Source organism: Oncorhynchus mykiss, chromosome 8 (assembly GCF_057628025.1).
Source record: "Oncorhynchus mykiss isolate SJ-2025 chromosome 8, ASM5762802v1, whole genome shotgun sequence".
Lineage (NCBI taxonomy): Eukaryota > Metazoa > Chordata > Actinopteri > Salmoniformes > Salmonidae > Oncorhynchus > Oncorhynchus mykiss.
Window position 1 is genome coordinate 82,392,589 of NC_143029.1, and position 20,879 is coordinate 82,413,467.

General features: G+C 42.3%; 1 protein-coding gene and 1 long non-coding RNA gene across 4 annotated transcripts in view; one reads left to right on the top strand and one right to left on the bottom strand.

Moving 5' to 3' along the window:
• LOC149982155 (uncharacterized) overlaps positions 1-20,879 on the top strand; it is a 472,901-nt gene that overhangs the window by 179,140 nt on the left and 272,882 nt on the right. The gene's annotated exons all lie outside the window — the stretch shown is intronic.
• LOC110530743 (kelch-like protein 24) overlaps positions 3,504-20,879 on the bottom strand; it is a 52,351-nt gene continuing 34,975 nt past the window's right edge. For all 3 annotated transcript variants that reach the window (XM_021613995.3, XM_090182787.1, XM_090182788.1), the window contains 3 exons: positions 15,348-15,536; positions 8,607-8,795; positions 3,504-8,303 (listed from right to left, as the gene is read on the bottom strand). In XM_021613995.3, the coding sequence (XP_021469670.1) occupies positions 8,100-8,303; positions 8,607-8,795; positions 15,348-15,536 (582 nt within the window). In that variant the 3' untranslated portion in view covers positions 3,504-8,099. The remainder of the gene's footprint in view (positions 8,304-8,606; positions 8,796-15,347; positions 15,537-20,879) is intronic.

Consider the following 20,879-nt stretch of genomic DNA (forward strand, 5'->3'; position numbering starts at 1 on the left):
GGTACTGTTACAGTTAGTTGAAGGTTGTATACACAGAGTATGATAGGTCTATGTTTATGTATATGGTAATGTTACAGTTAGTTGAAGGTTGTATACACAGAGTATGATAGGTCTATGTTTATGTATATGGTACTGTTACAGTTAGTTGACGGTTGTATACACAGAGTATGATAGGTCTATGTTTATGTATATGGTAATGTTACAGTTAGTTGAAGGTTGTATACACAGAGTATGATAGGTCTATGTTTATGGTACTGCTCCGCATCCGACCACAAGACGCTGCAGAGGGTAGTGCGTATGACCCAGTACCTCACTGGGGCCAAACTCCCTGCCATCAGGGCCTCTAAACCAGGCGGTGTCAGAGGAAGGCCCTAAAATTGTCAAAGACTCCAGACACCCAAGTCATAGACTGTTCTCTCTGCTACTGCACGCAAGCAGTACCGAAGCACCAAGTCTGGAACCAATAGGACCCTGAACAGCTTCCAAGCCATAAGGCTGCTAAATGGTTAGGTAAATAGTTAACCAAATAGCTACCTGGACTATCTGAATTGACCCTTTTTGCACAATTTTTTTTGGACTCGTCACATATGCTGCTGCTACTGTTTATTATCTATTCTGTTGCCTAGTCACTTTTTTCCTAGTTATATGTACATACAGTTAAGTCTGAAGTTTACATACACCTTAGCCAAATACATTTAGGTTTTTCACAATTCCTGACATTTAATTCTAGTAATAATTCTCTGTCTTAGGTCAGTTAGGATCACCACTTTTTTTTAAGAATGTGAAATGTCAGAATAACAGTAGAGAGAATGATTTATTTCAGCTTCTATTTCTTTCATCACATTCCCAGTGGGTCAGAAATGTACATGCACTCAATTAGTATTTGGTAGCATTGCCTTTAAATTATTTGACTTGGGTCAAACGTTTCAGGTAGCCTTCCACAAGCTTCCCACAATAAGTTGGATGAATTTTGGCCCATTCCTCCTGACAGAACGGGTGTAACTGAGTCAGGTTTGTAGGCCTCCTTGCTCACACACGCTTTTTCAGCTTTGCCAACACATTTTCTATGGGATTGGGGTCAGGGCTTTGTAATGGCCACTCCAATACCTTGACTTTTTTGTCATTAAGCCATTTTGCCACAACTTTGGAAGTATGCTTGGGGTCATTGTCCATTTGGAAGACCCATTTGCGACCAAGCTTTAACAATCTGACTGATGTCTTGAGATATTGGTTCAATATATCCACATTATTTTCCTTCCTCATGCGGCCATCTATTTTGTGAAGTGCACCAGTCCCTCCTGTAGCAAAGCACCCCCACAACATGGCGATACCACCCCCGTGCTTCACGGTTGGGATGGTGTTCTTTGGCTTGCAAGCCTCCCCGTTTTTCCTACAAACATAACGATGGTCATTATGGCCAAACAGTTCTAGTTTTCTTTCATCGGACCAGAGGACATTTCTCAAAAAATTACAGTCTTTGTCCCAATGTGCATTTGCAAATGGTAGTCTGGCTTTTTTATGGCAGTTTTGGAGCAGTGGCTTCTTCCTTGCTGATCGGCCTTTCAGGTTATGTCAATATAGGACTTGTTTTACTGTGGATATAGATACTTTTGCTGTTCTGGGATTGATTTACACTTTTCGCACCAAAGTATGTTCATCTCTAGGAGACAGAACGCGTCTTCTACCTGAGCAGTATGATGGCTGCGTGGTCCCATGGTGTTTATACTTGCGTACTATTGTTTGTACAGATGAACATGGTACCTTCAGGCGTTTGGAAATTGCTCCCAAGGTTGAACCAGACTTGTGGAGGTCTACAATTTTTTGTCTTGGCTGATTTCTTCTGATTTTCCCATGTCAAGCAAAGAGGCACTGGGTTTGAAGGTAGGCCTTGAAATACATCCACAGGTACACCTCCAATTGACAGCTCCAATCAGAATCCATGACATAATTTTCTGGAATTTTCCAAGCTGTTTAAAGGCACAGTCAACTTAGTATATGTAAACTTCTGACCCACTGGAATTGTGATACAGTGAATTATAAGTGAAATAATCTGTCTGTTAGCAATTGTTGGAGAAATGTCTTGTGTCATGGACAAAGTAGATTTCCTAACCGACTTGCCAAAACTATAGTTTGTTAACAAGAAATGTGTGGAGTGGTTGAAAAACAAGTTTTAATGACTCCAACCTAAGGGTATGTAAACTTCTGACTTCAACTGTATCTACCTCAATGACCTTGTACCCCTGCCCATCGACTGGGTACTGTTACCCCGTGTATATAATTATCGTTACTCATCGCGTATTTATTAATTAATAGGTTTTTTACTTTTCTGTTATTTCTCTATTTTCTTTCTCTCTGCATTGTTGGGAAGAGCCTGTAAGAAAACAAATAAAAACCATAGGCACAGATCTAGGATGAGATCACCCCCATCCTATCCTAGGGGTGTATTGCGGTGAGGGCTAGGGTGGATCAGAGCCAGATGGCTCTGGGGTGGATGGAACTCAAAACTGACCTTAGATCAGTGCCTAGGGACAACTTCATCCTATCCATGAATTCCATCATCACACTAGCATGGATGCCAGTCTGTCTCTGCTCTCTTGCCAACTGCTGATTGAATTGCCAAGCCAAACATTGTTTGACATGACAATCAGTGGAATGATAGCTAAACAGACCGGTACCACGGCTATCGTCACACCACCTGTTGTAGCCAATCTCCAGTCTCTGCCAGCACAACAGATGGTTTCCCCTGGGTTTATCAACATATGCCTTCACATGTGTAGCCTACACTCTTAGAAAAAACGGTGCTATTTAAAACCTAAAATGGTTCATTGGCTGTCTCCTTAAGATAACCCTTTGAAGAATAATTTTTGGTTCGAGGTAAAACACTTCTGGTTCCAGTTAGAACCCTTCGGGATTCCATTTAGAACCGTTTCCACAGATTGTTCTACATGGAAGCCGAAAGGGTTCTACCTGGGACCAAAAAAGGTTATCTTATGGGGACAGCTGGGGAACCCTTTTGGAGCCCTTTTTCTGAGAGTGTACAGCTCTACATGTGTAGCCTATGTGAAAATGCCAAGAACAAAGCAGATACCCATGAACAAAGCCTCAGTCTAAAGCCACAATAAAACACTTTTCCAAAGTAGTGGAATTATTCTCTGGAATCTTGAACGAGTCATCATTTGATTAAAGTGGGCTAAGGCAATTCCATTTAACAACTCCCCAGGTAAACATTCCACACCGACAATACTGTAATAACCACCCTGTACCGTGTGTAATAGTAGTGTCTATTCCTTTGGAATCTCCTCTGCGTTCCAGGCTATAGGTTTAGTGGGGTGGTAGACAGACACGTATCTTTACATGCTTCCAATCACTGTGATTATAAGACTAGTGTATGTCTTGTTTTATCTAATACAGTGGCACTATATCATGGTATTGCTGCCATTCATGTTTTAAGCTATGGTGTTTTAAATATTGTATTGCAATATATCATAGAACTGTACACCAAGTTCATTATAAAGAATAACTTTATTGATGCTTCATTTACACAAGTGAGCAATTACAGTCTGATATACTGTAGCTCAGACAGTCCAAGTTACTTTTCAGCGACAAAACAGAAGAACAAAAGATTCAAACAACACATCATACATACTTTAATCCAATATTGGCTTATTCCATTATGGTATAAAGGACTGCATTCTCCAGACAGTACTGCCCCCCCCCCCCCCCCCCCCCCCCCCATCTTGTACACAAGTACTTTAGACTGCACTAGTTCATCAAATCCACAGTTGAAATCCAGGTTCCCATAGAAGCAGGTTCAAAACAACGTCACCTTAGGGATTTGATCTGAGCCGAAGGCCTAACGCTGCATTCACATCCATCAATCACTTCTCCCCTGTCCAGGCCTTGCCCACTGAGAGTCATCCAAAATAGAGTAGAGACCATTTGCATGGGACAGATTGTCATAAACAAGCATCCCGCAATCACACACAATCCTAACCCTTATCCCAGCACTCACCGCAATAACAGCTATAGAAAGAGTAAGAATATGATCAGAACAAAAGGATAATCTCAACAAGGCAGAAACATGAAAACCTCTGCACTGCTAACAATGAAAAACATAAATCATGGTGATACATAGACATGAGGACAATGTTGTTTTGTCCTGTTATGGTAAATACTCAATGAAGTCACAGACGCACTCACACACTCTTTCTCTCGCCTGCCAGCCTCCTCTGGTTGTGTGCCATTGAGTTAAAACCCTGAGCTAGGAATTCTGGGAGAGAATGAGGTTACACTTGAGGGGTTCTGAAGAATTCCAACATTCCTCTAATCCAATATTGCTTCCGGTGGTTTACCACTGTGAATTTCACACAAAAATCAAATCAGCCATCCACATGAATGTCTGGAATGTAGATTAAGCCAACAAGCATGTCATTTCACTTTGATTAACAGATCCAGATATATCCTAATATTATTCTATTGCATCTTACACTTCTTTTGTTTAAATTTAGATAACATTTTATTTAGTAAAATCATAATTGAGTAACAAAACCGTCCCTTACCCATTGCCCAATAACGGCGTGCATCCCCCACTCCCCCATTCTCTCTCCCTGTGTTGATCTTCATCTCACATGTTATAGTTGTGCTATTTGTGAGGAATCAGAGAAACAGCAGCACAGACCAGTAGGAGTTGCTGACTGGCTCCATTCACCATACTCACATACGTCACATGAAAGCAAAGAACATTTACTGATACAGTAAACAAAGAAAATTTAAAATCATATTTACATTGTGATATTTTCAATTTCACTCTACATATAATAGTGAAAGTGCACAAATGGGGCTCTCGGATACAAAAAGACGCAATCAACAAAAACAGATACATTTAAATCAAAATTGAGTAAATAAAACAGCTTAAAGTTACCCAATTCACAGCAATACATCTATTCTAATGACACCTAAAGTAAAAGGAGACTTTTACTGACCAGAATCAACACAAAGACATTTCTGCCGTCACACCTGCCAATCCATCATATCCTGTGTGAGGTAATACACTGGCGTCAGTGTATTACCCGAGCAGACGGCACACACCTGGAGGTCACCGTGGTTACCCCGAGCTACACTTGTGTACATGAGCTGTACATTACATGAGTATACAGGTGAGAGGTGACACCGTCTACGTATGGCACAGAGTTCTATAGAATTTGCAAACATGAAGCAAGGCCACTGGGTAAGCGGCACAATAGCAAACAGTCTATTATGACGCAACACGGTTTACATATGGTAAAAGTCACATGATATACTGTACCAGTCATTCAGAACAGTCTTGATATACAAAGACATCTGAAATTGATTAAATCACCCACACACCCAACATCCAGATCAACTATCCAAACACATGGAGCAACAAGCACACAGGTAAAGCTACACCAGTACAAATATCCAATGGTAAAAAAAGACTAAATATAATTTAATAAATTCCAAAATAAAAAAAATGTCTGTGTGTGTGTTTATTTGTGTGTGTATATAGGTACACTACCGTTCAAATGTTTGGGTCCACTTAGGTCTTTTGTTTTCCATGAAATTCATACATGAAATGAGATATGGATTTTTCTTTGCAACTCTGCCTAGAAGGCCAGCATCCTGGAGTCACCTCTTCACAGTTGATGTTGAGACTGGTGTTTTGCCGGTAATATTTAATGATGCTGCCAGTTTAGGACTTGTGAGGTGTCTGTTTCTCAAACTAGACACTCTAATGTACTTGTCCTACTGCTCAGTTGTGCACCGGGGCCTCCCACTCCTCTTTCTATTCTGGTTAGGGCCAGTTTGTGCTGTTCTGTGAAGGGAGTAGTACACAGCGTTGTACGAGATCTTCAGTTTCTTGGCAATTTCTCGCATGGAATAGCCTTCATTTCTCAGAACAAGAATAGACTGACGAGTTTCAGAAGAAAGTTTTGTTTCTGGCCATTTTGAGCCTGTAATCGAACCCACAAATGCTGATGCTCCAGATACTCAACTAGTTTAAAGAAGGCCAGTTTCATTGATTTTTTAATCAGAACGACTGTTTTCAGCTGTGCTAACGTAATTGCAAAAGGGTTTTCTAATGATAATTTAGCATTTTAAAATGATAAACTTGGATTAGCTAACACAGTGTGCCATTGGAACACAGGAGTGATGGTTGCTTATAATGGTCCTCTGTACACCTATGTAGATATTCCATTAAAAATCTGCCGTTTCCAGCTACAATAGTCATTTACAACATTAACAATGTCTACACTGTATTTCTGATCAATTTGATGCTATTTTAATGGACATTTGTAAGTGAGCCCAAACCTTTAAACGGTAGTGTATGTGTGTACCAAAGATTAAAGGGAGGGCGACCGGGAAAGATGATGAAAATGTAAGAGGTAGGATATGAGGAGAAAAGAGATGATAAGGAAACAGGAAGTAGAGGGAAGCTCTGACAGGAAATGGAAATAGGAGAGAGCAGATTCATAGTTCAGACCACAGCAGGAGGAAAGGAGCAGAGACAACAGCAAAGGTTCTGGCTGCGTCCCAATGCTCTCATATGGCCTCCTTTCCTTGCCTCCTTTCAATCATGTAATTGACAATGGAAGTAAGACATTTCATACTATTTGGACATGGCCTCTGTTTTTCCAATCAGCTATTAAAATATATACAGTACCAGTCAAAAGTTTGGGCACACCTACTCATTTCAGGGTTTTTCTTAATTTGTACTATTGTCTACACTGTAGAATAATAATGAAGACATCAAAACTATGAAATAACACATATATAATCATGTAGTGACACAAAAAGTGTTACACAAATCAAAATATATTTTTGGGGCCTTTTAGCAAATAGGGCTATATTTTGTATACCGCCCCTGCCTTGTCACAACATAACTGATTGTCTCAAATGCATTAAGAAGGAAAAAAATCTACAAATTAACACACCTGTTAATTGAAATGCATTCCAGGTGACTACTTCATGATGTTGGTTGAGAGAATACCAAGAGTGTACAAAGCTGTCATCAAGGCAAAGGGTGGCTACTTTGAAGAATCTCAAATATAAAATATATTTTGATTTGTTTAACACTTTTTTTGGTTACTACATGATTCCATATGTGTCATTTCATAGTTTTGATGTCTTCACTATTATTCTACAATGTAGAAAATAGTAAAAATAAAGAACAACTCTTGAATGAGCAGGTGTGTCCAAACTTTTGACTGGTACTGTATAATTATACCGAACAATCACTGCAAATCAAATTGAAGTCATGAAACTCAGTTCGACCACATTCTTAACCTCTAGCTTCCATCCTTACCCTCTGGGCTTCCAGGTAAAAGGACTCCCATTCATTCCATGATGCATGTACTGTTACAAGTTTCCATGATACTATCAAGTGATTTTAAGGCCATTTTAAGACAGTTGGAATACAGCCAATGGAGTGATGAGTATAACTCTTTGCCTTTTAAAACCCTTCCTGTACCACCCCCAGGTCAATCAGAGCCAGGTTCCAATGCATTTCTCTCAAGTCTGAATCAGTGCTTTGTTCTTGATTACTATCACCATTCCCTGTCAGCACCTGACAACATACATCATCTCGAAAAGCAACACTTTGTTTACATTCAAAGACCAGAATCTCTGGTTCTTAGGAAGAGCAGCTGAGGAGCTGCTACTGGCCCAGGAATGCCCACAGCCTACACACTGATGCTTACATACTGTAGTGGCGTCTGGAGGCCTAACAGACGGTCTGTGATTTGGTTCTCCAGAAAACAACAACAGACAGAGATGGATCTGCAGTAGCATAGCAGGAATTCCATGATACCAACCACAGAGAGAGTTGCTACATAGGCCAATGAGCGAATAATTTAATCAGAAACTGGGGCTTTAGGTGGTCTGAATTTCTAAACAAGTTGCTTCTTGAGATGAATAAAGAATGTGTATGTGTGAGTGGGGTGATTATGCGTGCATGTCTGCTTGCAGCATTTTTAAAGAGAGTGTCTCAATACATATTTTTGTCCAGTGTGTCTGAAAGCGTGATTATGTATACGCCTGTGTGTTTCTCTCTGTGTGTGTGTGTGTGTGTGTGTGTGGGGTCAGGGCCGGTGGAGGAACTTCTCGTTGTAACGGTGGATGGTGACACAGCCGTGGTAGGAGATGGGGCGAGGCATGGCGGCCACCCCGGTGATGATGCCTGTTGCCGGGTCGTAACACAGGATGGTGTCTGAGGCCTCGCCGTTCTCACCCCGCCCACCCAGGATGAAGATCTTCCCATTACACACAGACATGCCACAGCTCTCCTGGAGAGAGAGAGAGAGACCGAGAGAGAGAGAGAGAGAGAGAGAGAGAGAGAGAGAGACCAAGACAGAGAGACAGAGAGAGAGAGAGAGAGAAAGAGAAAGAAAGAGAAAGAGAGAGAGAGAGAAAGAGAGAGGGGAAATGGTCCTCATCACTGTTGCCTCCTTTTTTTGGGGTGAAATCAAAAATCTCCTGTTATAATGTAATGTGAACACTGTATTTGTTTTCATAAACTATTGTTACCTCATAGCAGCTCTGAAGTTGAAATGAAAGTCTCCCAGTACCATAGCTGATGTCATCATTACCTGTTTGCTGAAGGTGTGCACCACGTGCATCCAGTAGTCCTCTGCAGGGTCGTAGCAGAAAATGGACTTGGTGAGACCTCCTGACACATAGATCAGGTTGTTCAGGGAGACTGCCGTGATGCAGCGCTTCGCGATGGGGATGCTTGCCCTTAGTGCCCAGGTGTCTTCCTCTGGGTCGTAGCACTGAACCTAGAGAGATCACGTGGATTAATGATCGATTCATTATGGTAGGTTCCAAAACTGTGGTTTGAAAGGTATAGCTGTGCAAGGATACATGGACTCAGAGCATAACACATGAAAACATTATGCAGTACAACAATTTATTTCCTACTTGGATCTTGGAAACACTTGGAACATGCAGAAACATTGGACAGACAGATTGTACAAGTCAGATATATGGAATTGGACATGTTAACACATATACATCTCAGTTTAATCAATAATAATAATATTTCAGTTGACCTATTTTCTTATCCTTTCAGTGGTGGAAAGTATTACGGCAAGATATGCAAAACACTATGAGGGCTCCTGGCCAAACCATCCCTCCCTCCCTCCCCTTCTTTCTCTTCCTGCCTGTTTTTTCTCACTTTAACGGTCATAAACAGAGCAGGTGCTTTAAATACTTTTTACAGCTGGCCCATCTAGCGGAAATGGCTCAGTTCTGCCTGGCTCAGTTCTGCCAGAGCAAGATCCATGACAATAAATATCAACCTGCAATGCAAAGGGGCGGCTAGGACAAGAGACAAATTAAACTATAGGAAATGTGACCATTTTATAGGACAGGAGACAAATTAAACTATAGGAAATGTGACAATTTTCTAGGACAGGAGACAAATTAAACTAAACTATAGGAAATGTGACCATTTTATAGGACAGGAGACAAATTAAACTATAGGAAATGTGACCATTTTCTAGGACAGGAGACAAATTAAACTACAGGAAATGTGACCATTTTCTAGGACAGGAGACAAATTAAACTATAGGAAATGTGACCATTTTCTAGGACAGGAGACAAATTAAACTATAGGAAATGTGACAATTTTCTAGGACAGGAGACAAATTAAACTATAGGAAATGTGACAATTTTCTAGGACAGGAGACAAATTAAACTATAGGAAATGTGACAATTTTCTAGGACAGGAGACAAAGGGGATTAGATAATGGTGACACGTTTTCTAGGAAAGGATACAAATGAGACTATAGGAAAGGTGACACATTTCAAGGAAAAGAGACAAAGGGGACTAGGAAAGGAAATTGAACTTTTAAAATACTATTAGAACAGAGCCCAAGTGTGATATCTGTCCTACCCGAGACAGAGCCATGCAGCCTTTGTCTGTGTCTGTGTTCCTTTATCAGACATCACCACTGGTTCCAAGAGGAGGAGAGAGAAAACCGACTGCCGCACGGACACCCAGGAGATATCACTGTCCTGGACCCGTGTCCATATCAGAGGAGGAGTGCTGATCTATGATCAGGTCCCCTGTCTTACTCATTATAATCAGAAAGGGAAAACTGATCCTAGATCAGTACTCCTAGTCTAAGACACTGTGTAAAAAACTAAACTTTGGTCATTTAGCAGACACTCTTATCCAGAGCGACTTACAGTAGAGAGTGCATACATTTTCATACTTTATTTCCCTTCTCTGTACTGGTTCCCTGAGGGAACTGAACCAAGCACCTTACTCCAACTGAGCCACACAGGACTATATCTCTGAGGGACTGTACATCATTGATGCCATAGGGGTGCCCCTTAGATAGGGGGTATCAAAAGGGAGATAAAAAAACAACATCCTGTATGTCAGGAAAGCCCTGTCTGTTCTGTGTACATTTGATATACATTAAAAGCTGTCTCCATAGGAGAACCCTTTCTGGTTCCATGTAGACCCAAGTGTTCAACCTGGAACCAAAAAGCTATAGGGAGGTGTTGTGATTTTATCTAGTCCTCTGTCCTCCAGCTATAGGGATTCGCTGTACACTACTTGAACTGGATTAACAGCCACCTTATTCAACCCATGTGTTGTAATATCAGTCAGAGGGTTATTAGAGACCCATGTGTTGTAATATCAGTCAGAGGGTTATTAGAGACCCATGTGTTGTAATATCAGTCAGAGGGTTATTAGAGACCCATGTGTTGTAATATCAGTCAGAGGGTTATTAGAGACCCATGTGTTGTAATATCAGTCAGAGGGTTATTAGAGAACCATGTGTTGTAATATCAGTCAGGAAGTTATTAGAGAGTGTTATTGGAGAGATGTATAGGATAGGTGCAAATCTCACAAGTACATGATTCTATCTAACAATGTTTGAACATCTTGAAGAACGATCTGGCCTTAATAGCCATGTACTCTTATAATCTCCACCCGGCAGAGCCAGAGAAGGATTGGCCACCCCTGGTTCCTCTCTAGGTTTCTTCCTAAGTTCCTGCCTTTCTAGGGAGTTTTTCCTAGTTACCGTGGTTCTGCAACTACATTGCTTGCTGTTTGGGGTTTTAGGCAGGGTTTCTATATAAACCCTTTGACATCAGCTGATGGAAAAGGGCTTTATAAATACATTTATAAATACATCAATAAATTGATTTGATTGCTATAATCAGATTCCATCTTTACTGTTATGAATGATGGACAGGAGTGTTGGGGTTGGGTGGTTGTTAATGTATGTATTCTGTATATACAACTGTGATGAAGGACAGGGAATGGTGGTGGTGGTGGTGGTGGGGTTGAAGGACAGGGAATGGTGGTGGGGTTGAAGGACAGGGAATGGTGGTGGTGGTGGGTTTGAAGGACAGGGAATGGTTGTGGTGGGGTTGAAGGACAGGGAATGGTGGTGGGGTTGAAGGACAGGGAATGGTGGTGGTGGTGGGTTTGAAGGACAGGGAATGGTTGTGGTGGGGTTGAAGGACAGGGAATGGTGGTGGGGTTGAAGGACAGGGAATGGTTGTGGTGGGGTTGAAGGACAGGGAATGGTGGTGGGGTTGAAGGACAGGGCATGGTGGTAGTGGTGCGGTTGAAGGACACGGAATGGTGGTGGTGGTGGGGTTGGGGTTGAAGGACAGGGAATGGTGGTGGTGGTGGGGTTGAAGGACAGGGAATAGTGGTGGGGTTGAAGGACAGGGAATGGTGGTGGGGTTGAAGAACAGGGAATGGTGGTGGGGTTGAAGGAAAGGGAATGGTGGTGGTGGTGGGGTTGAAGGACAGGGAATGATTGTGGTGGTGGTGGTGGTGGTGGGGTTGAAGGACATGGAATGGTGGTGGTGGGGTTGAAGGACAAGGAATGGTGGTGGTGGGGTTGAAGGACAGGGAATGGTGGTGGTGGTGGGGTTGAAGGACAGGGAATGGTAGTGGGGTTGAAGGACAGGGAATGGTAGGTAGTGGGGTTGAAGGACAGGGAATGGTGGTGGGGTTGAAGGACAGGGAATGGTAGTGGGGTTGAAGGACAGGGAATGGTGGTGGGGTTGAAGGACAGGGAATGGTGGTGGGGTTGAAGGACAGGGAATGGTGGTGGTGGTGGTGGGGTTGAAGGACAGTGAATGGTGGTGGTGGGGTTGAAGGACAGGGAATGGTGGTGCTGGTGGTGGGGTTGAAGGACAGGGAATGGTGGTGGTGGTGGGGTTGAAGGACGGGGTGGTGGGTTTGGGGGATTGTTGATGTACAGTTGAAGTCAGAAGTTTACATACATCTAAGCAAAATACATTTAAATTCAGTTTTTCACAATTCCTGACATTTAATCCTAGAAAATATTCCCTGATTTAGGTCAGTTAGGATCACCACTTTATTTTAAGAATAATTGTACTTCTTTCGTCCCAATCCCAGTGGGTCGGAAGTTAACATACACTCAATTAGTATTTGGTAGCATTGCCTTTAAATTGTTTAACTTGGGTCAAAAGTTTCGGTTAGCCTTCCACAAGCTTCCCACGGCCTCCAGGGTGGCACAGTGGTTAAGGGCGCTGTACTGCAGCGCCAGCTGTGCCATCAGAGTCCCTGGGTTCGCGCCCAGGCTCTGTCGTAACCGGCCGCGACCGGGAGGTCCGTGGGGCGACGCACAATTGGCCTAGCGTTGTACGGGTTAGGGAGGGCTTGGTCGGTAGGGATGTCCTTGTCTCACCACTCCTGTGGCGGGCCAGGCGCAGTGTGCGCTAACCAAGGTTGCCAGGTGCACGGTGTTTCCTCCGACACATTGGTGCGGCTGGCTTCCGGGTTGGAGGCCAACCTTCTGTTAAGAAGCAGTGCGGCTGGTTGGGTTGTGTATCGGGGGACGCATGACTTTCAACCTTCGTTTCTCCCGAGCCCGTACGGGAGTTGTAGCGATGAGACAAGATAGTAGCTACTACAACAATTGGATACCACGAAATTGGGGAGAAAAAAGGGGTAAAAAAAATAAAAATAAAAACACAAGCTTCCCACAATAAGTTGGGTGAATTTTGGCCCATTCCTCCTGACAGAGTCAGGCTTGCTCGCACACGCTTTTTCAGTTCTGTCAACACATTTTCTATGGGATTGAGGTCAGGGACACTCCAATACCATTTTGCCACAGCTTTGGAAGTGTGCTTGGGGTCATTGTCCATTTGGAAGACCCATTTACGACCAAGCTTTAACTTCCTGACTGATGTCTTGAGATGTTGCTTCAATATATATCCTTTTCCTTCCTCATTTTTTTTAGTTAGTTGAGGACAAGTTCTCATTTACAACTGCGACCTGGCCAAGATAAAGCATAGCAATTTGACACAAACAACAACACAGTTACACATGGAATAAACAAAACATAATCAATAATACAGTAGAACAAAAGAAAACAAAAAGTCTATATACAGTGAGTGAAAATGAGGTAAGATAATGGAGTTAATTAAGGCAGTAAATAGGCCATGGTGGCGAAGTAATTACAATATAGCAATTGAAACACTGGAATGGTAGATGTGCAAAAGATGAATGTGCAAGTAGAGATGCTGGGGTGCAAAGTAGTTTGGCTTTCGAAGACCTTAGAAAGACAGGGTAGGATAGATATAGGTTTGTAGCAGTTTGGGTCTAGAGTGTCCCCCCCACTTTGAAGAGGGGGATGACCGCGGCAGCTTTCCAATCTTTGGGAATCTCAGACGATACGAAAGAGAGGTTGAACAGGCTAGTAATAGGGGTTGCAACAATTTTGGCAGATAAGTTTAGAAAGAGAGTGTCCAGATTGTCTAGCCCGGCTGATTTGTAGGGGTCCAGATTTTGCAGCTCTTTCAGAACATCAGCTATCTGGATTTGGGTAAAGGAGAAATGGTGGGGGCTTTAGCGGGTTGCCGTGGAGGGTGCCGGGCAGTTGACCGGGGTAGGGGTAGCCAGGTGGAAAGCATGGCCAGTCGTAGAGAAATGCTTATTGAAATTCTCAATTATAGTGGATTTATCGGTGGTGACAGTGTTTCTTAGCCTCAGAGCAGTGGGCAGCTGAGAGGAGGTGCTCTTACTCCATGGACTTTACAGTGTCCCAGAACTTTTTTGAGTTAGTACAACAGGATGCAAATTTCTGTTTGGAAAAGCTAGCCTTAGCTTTCCTAACTCTCTGTGTATATTTGTCCCTAACTTCTTGCATATCACAGGGGCTATTCGATGCTAATGCAGAACGCCACCGTCAATGTCATTCCAAGATACCCCGGCCTGGTCAATTAGAAAGGCCTGCTCGCAGAAGTGTTTTAGGGAGCGTTTGGCAGTGATGAGGGGTGGTTGTTTGGTCAAAGACCCATTACGGATGTAATCTATTTTGTAAAGTGCACCAGTCCCTCCTGCAGAAAAGCACACCCACAACATGATGCTGCCACCCCCGTGCTTCACGGTTGGGATGGTGTTCTTCGGCTTGCAAGCCTCCCCTTTTTCCTCCAAACATAACGATGGTCATTATGGACAAATAGTTATATTTGTGTTTCATCAGGCCAGAGGATATTTCTAAAAAAATTACAATCTTTGTCCCCATGTGCAGTTGCAAACCGTAGTCTGGCTTTTTATGGCGGTTTTGGAGCAGTGGCTTCTTCCTTGCTGAGCGGCCCTTTCAGGTTATGTTGATATAGGACTCGTTTTACTGTGGATGTAGATACTTTTGTACCTGTTTCTTCCAGCATCATCAGAAGGTCCTTTGCTGTTGTTCTGGGATTGATTTACACTTTCGCACCAAAGTACGTTCATCTCTAGGAGACAGAACGCATCTCCTTCCAGAGCGGTATGGCGGCTGCGTGGTCCCATGGTGTTTACACTTTTGTACTATTGTTTGTTCAGATGAACGTGGTACCTTCAGGCGTTTGGAAATTGCTCCCAAGGATGAACCAGACTTGTCTGAGGTCTTGGCTGATTTATTTTTGCAAAGAGGCACTGAGGCACTGAGTGCAAAGAGGCACTGAGTTTGAAGGTAGGCCTTGAAATACATCCACAGGTATACCTCCAATTGACTCAAATTATGTCAATTAGCCTGTCAGAAGCTTCTAAAGCCATGACATCATTTTCTGGAATTTTCCAAGCTGTTTAAATGCACAGTCAACTTAGTGTTTGTAAACTTCTGACACACTGGAATTGTGATACAGTGAATTATGGAAAAAAACTAGTTTTAATGACTCCAACCTAAGTGTATGTAAACTTCTGACTTCAACTGTATATCAATGTGTATGGTTCTACCCACCTTTCCAGTTATCCATGTGTGTGGTTCTACCCACCTTTCCAGTTATCCATGTGTGTGGTTCTACCCACCTTGCCAGTTATCCATGTGTATAGGTCTACCCACCTTGTCAGAGCAAGTGTTGTCGTCCGGCCCTCCGCCAATGACAAAGAGTTTCCCAGCACAGCTGGACACGGCCGGGGAACTGACTGCCTCCTTCATGGGAGCCACCTCTGTCCAGCGGTTAGAGAAGGAGTCATAGCACTCCACACTGCTCAGACGACTCTGACCGTCATACCCTCCCACTGCATAGACCTATACAGATATACAATTACAGTGGTAAGACAAGACAATACTGACTACCATTTACATCACAGATGGGCAACTCAAGTCCTCAGGGGCCAGAACGGTGTCACTCTTTGTCCCCATTCCTAGCAAACACAGCTGATTAAACTAATTGCATTCTAAACTGAAGATTAGTGGATTATTGTATTGGAGTCAGTTGCGTTAGCTGGGGCTGGGACAAAAGTGTGACACCAATCAGGACCTGAGGACTGGAGTTGCCCATCCCTGATTTACATACACTATAATGTACATACACCTGTCTTAGGAACTCCCATGGCGAGGGTGTTTATCTGTGCACACACAATCCTGTTCAAATAGGCTTACTGTACTGACACATCCAACACACAGTGACACTGTCTGTGGCATAGAGACAGGTTTGTTTACAGGAAGCCACCAGCCCATGTGTGTGTCAAAAAAGCAGAGCATCTCTTTATTACGGACAGACCTCTACCCATCTTGACCATGACAGTGTTCAATCTAAGGTAACGGCAAGTAATTTAGCCTCTTCAACTTGTTCAACAGCCACACCATTCATTACCAGATTCAGCTGAGGTCTAGAACTTAGGAAACTATGCTCTTAGTTTTAAAGATGTTCAGGACCAGTTTGTTACTGGCAACCCATTCCAAAACAGGCAGCAACTCTTTGTTAAGGGTTTGAGTGACATCATTAGCTGTGGTTGCTGATGTTTTAATGCCAGTGGCAGGTCATTGATAAAAATAGAAAAGAGTAGAGGGCTTAGAGAGCTGCCCTGCGGTACACCACACTTTACATGTTTGACATTAGAGAAGCTTCCATTTAAGAAAACCTATTTTGAGTTCTATTAGATATATAGCTCTGAATCCACAATATGGCAGAGGTTGAAAAGCGATAACACATGTTTTTTCAACAAGAGATTATGGTTAATAATATCAAACGCTGCACTGAAATCTAACAGTACAGCTCCCACAATCTTCTTATTATCAATTTCTTTCAACCAATCATCAGTCATTTGTGTCAGTGCAGTACATGTTGAGTGCCCTTCTCTATAAGCATGCTGAAAGTCTGTTGTTAATTTGTTTGCAGAGAAATAGCATTGTATTTGGTCACAACACAATTTTTCCCAACAGTTTGCTAATAGCTGCCAGCAAGCTTATAGACACTCCTGGGTAGCAGAATTACTTTGGCTTCCCTCCAGGCTTGAGAACAAAGACTTCTCTCTCGGCTCAGATTAAAGACATAACAGATAGGAGTGGCTATAGAGTCAGCTACCATCCTCAATAGCTTTCTATCTAAGTTGTTAATGCCAGGAGGTTTGTCATTATTGATCGATAACAATTATTTTTCCACCTCTCCCACACTAACTTACAAAATTCTAACTTGCAATGTTTTTCTTTCATTATTTGTTTTATTATGCATGAATAAGATGACTCACTGTTCGTTGTTGGCATTTCCTGCCTACGTTTGGCCACTTTGCCAATTAAGTAATCATTAAAATAATTGGCAACATCAAATGGTTTTGTGATAAGCCATCTGATTCGATGAACAATGGAGTTGAATTTGTCTTTCTGCCCATCATTTCATTTAAAGTACAACGTTTTTCCCACCATTCTTTATATCATTGATCTTGGCTTCATAATACAGTTTCTACTTCTTTTTGTTGAGTTTAGTCACATTATTTCTCAATTTGCAGTAAGAGAGCCAATCAGATGTGCAGCCAGAGTTATTAGCCACTCCTTTTGCCCCATCTCTTTCAACCATACAGTTTTTAATTCCTCATCAATCCATGGAGCCTTAATAGTTCTAACAGTCAGTTTCTTAACAGGTGCATGTTTATCAATAATTGGAAGAAGCAATTTCATAAATTCATCAAGTGCAGCATCTGTATGCTCCTCATTAATCACATCAGACCAACAAATACTTTTAACATCATCCACATAAGAGTCACAGCAAAATCTTTTGTATGATCTCTTATACACTATTTTAGGCCCAGCTGTTGGGACTTTCGCTTTCCTGGATATAGCCACTGTATCCAATGGGTACGGATACAGCTATAGAACAAAGTTCTACAGTATTAGTAAAAATGTGATCAATACATGTGGATGATCTTGTTCCTGTAGTGTTTGTAAACATCCTGGTAGGTTGATTAATAACTTGAACCAGATTACAGACACTGGTTACAGTGAGAAGCTTCCTGTTGAGCGGACAGCTTGATGAAAACCAGTCAATATTCAGGTCCTCAAGAAAGCAGACCTCTCTGCTTACATCACATACACTATCAAGCATTTCACACATTATATTTAGATACTGACTGTTTGCACCTGGTGGCCTATAGCAACACCCCAAAAGAAAAGGCTTTAGATGTGCCAAGTGAACCTGCAACCACAACACTTCAATAACACTTGACATAAGATCTTCTCTAAGCATAACAGGAATACGGCTCTGAATATATACAGCAACACCTCCCCCATAAGCATTTCTGTCTCTTCTATAGATGTTATATCCTTGTATTGCTACTGCTGTATCATCAAATGAATTATCCAAGTGAGTCTCCGAAATGGCTAATATATGAATGTTATCTGATGTTAGCAAGTTATCGATATCATGAACCTTACAGTATTTCTAAGGCTACATATAATAATATGCCCTTTCCTGTGGAGCTTATCAGAGATAGGCATAATACTGAAGAGCAAACAAAGCAAGATATATTTTTTTTACATTCAGCAGTCCATTAATATATAAGCAATGTCCCCATGCGCTCTGGCAACTTTCATGGCTGGGATCAGTTCTTTCCTTTTCTGGCGCACAGCTTCAGGATAGACCTTGTTGAGGGAGATTCACGTTCCTCTCAAGTTCTTGACTCTTTCCAGAACAGCTACCTTGTCCTTGAACCTCGGGAACTTGACCACTATCGGCCTGGGCCTGTCACCTGGGCCGGTAGTCGGTTTTCCAGTCCTGTGGGAGTGCTCAATCTTCCTATGGTTCATCTTCAATTTCTCAGAGATCATTTCCCTCACTGTCTTCAGACTCCGTCCAGGTCTCATGTGGAGATTCTGCAATTCTGTTCACAACTATGTTGTTCTGCCTTGACTGTCCCTCGAGATAGTTGGATTTATCCTTCAATGTTATCATGGATTCACACACAGAACTGATGTCCTCTCTCAATGACTTACAGATTGCTGTCATCTTGCTGTTCTCCTGTTTCAACTCATCGAAACACTTGAAGCTATTTTCTTGTTGCAACAACTGCTTGTAGAACTATTTTTGTCCCGACAGGGCAGGTCACAGGAAAGACTGAAAGCAACAAACAGCAGGGATCTAGACAGCCACAAACCCGGGACAATCCACGATCCCAGCCACAATGGCTAACCAAGTCACGGGCTGCGTTCAAGCCCTCAAGAAAACCCTGCTAGCTTGATATGCAGCTAGCTAGCACCTAGGCTAGCTGCAGCGCCAAATAGCTCCTCAGACTCGTCCTTGGTCGACAAGATCACTGAACAGAGACAGCAACTGCAGTCACAGCAACTGACGCCAACTGCGTCGTGGGATCCAAACTAAAAAGTTAGCTAGCTACTAAGAACTTTACAATACACTTTCAAAACAACAATCTTTTCAAAAGAACAACCGTTTAAAAAAAAAAGAAAACGAGCTCTTCCTCGTTCTGCGTGGTAAATGTATTTGCTGAAATAAACTTAAGTATCAAATGTAAAAGTATAAATCATTTAAACTTCCTTAAATTAAGCAAACCAGACGGCACCATTTTCTTGTTTTTTAAATTCATGGACAGCCAGGTGCACACTCCAACACTCAGAGACAATTTACAAACAAAGCATGTGTGTTTAGTGAGTCCACCAGATCAGAGGCAGTAGTGATGACCAGGCATGTTCTCTTGATAAGTGCGTGAATGGACCATATTCCTGTCCTGCTAACCATTCAAAATGTACTTTTGGGTGTCAGGGAAAATGTATCACGTAACAAGTACACTACTTTCTTTAGGAACGTAAAAGTCAAAGTTAACACGGCAGACCCTGGTCGTGACCCCACTCTCCGAGGGCGTCTCAGAGAGAGTGGGATATGAAAAACAATTCACACATGAATACCATATTAACACACACTTGTACATGTGTTGATATAGGACAAATGTTATTATTATCAAGCACACACACTCTCTGGCATCAAAGTCCATCCAGTCTCTATGGGCTCTGGGGAGTATCAATCACACAGAAACTCATTACAATACGAGACAGACACGGACCACAACAAGCCGTTAAACATCACAGTCCTATTAGCAATTACATTCCTATGAGTATCAGTTAATGAATTGCAGCAGCAAAACCAAAGATGAAGATGCTATGTAATGATATGTGGTGTACTGATGATATGTGGTGATATGTGAATGTGAAGTTATGTGAATGTTTTTCTGCTGTGTGTTATTGTTAGGGTCAGCAGATGACAACAACAGTGAGGTCAGAACAACATAACCTTTCACCGGGGCCTGTGTGGTTCGGTGGTTACAGCTGCTGACCCTGGCACACATGTATCCCAGAGTCGGCATGGGTATGAATCCAGCCCAATGTCATTTGACCTTTCCCCTATCTTTCTAAAACTGTTCTCTCTCTTCAATAAAGCAAAAAAAAATATGAAAGGAGTCATTGAAGTTAATGGGTTCAGAGCACGTCAATTCAGTAAGGTAGAGGAACAACTGGAGGATCTGTGTGGGTAGCCAGGGACAGCAGAATAGACCCCTGGCTATCTGCATAGCAACTGAGGCAGTTCCTAACTCTGTCTACATTCCAAACTGACAAAAATGGAGCGAGAGAGAGAGAGAGAGAGAGAGAGAGAGAGAGAGAGAGAGAGAGAGAGAGAGAGAGAAAAAATCAACAAACCCATTGACTCTTTCTCTCTCCAGCCCCTACGCCACACTTGGCTTTAACCAGGGACATGGTGGGAGAGAGGGAGGAGAGAGGGAGGAAGAAAAAAAGAGAGAGAAAGGGAGAACAAGAGAAATGTGTGTTTGTGTGTTCAAACCATGCACCATGCTACACACAGGAGACAAGAGTAGCCATGTGCTGCTAACAAAGCATCACAGTTCTCAGAAGGACAAAGGGACTCTTTAGTTCTCCCCCCAAGGACAGACATACAGTTTGTGTATACAGTGCATTCTGAAAGTATTCAGACCCCATGACTTTTTCCACATTTTGTTACGTTACAGCCTATTTGTTTTTAAATCGACACACAATACCCCATTATGAAAAAGCAAAAATAAGTATTTTGACATTTTAGCAAATGTATAAAAAATAATAATAATGAAATGTCACATCAAATCAACATGCGCC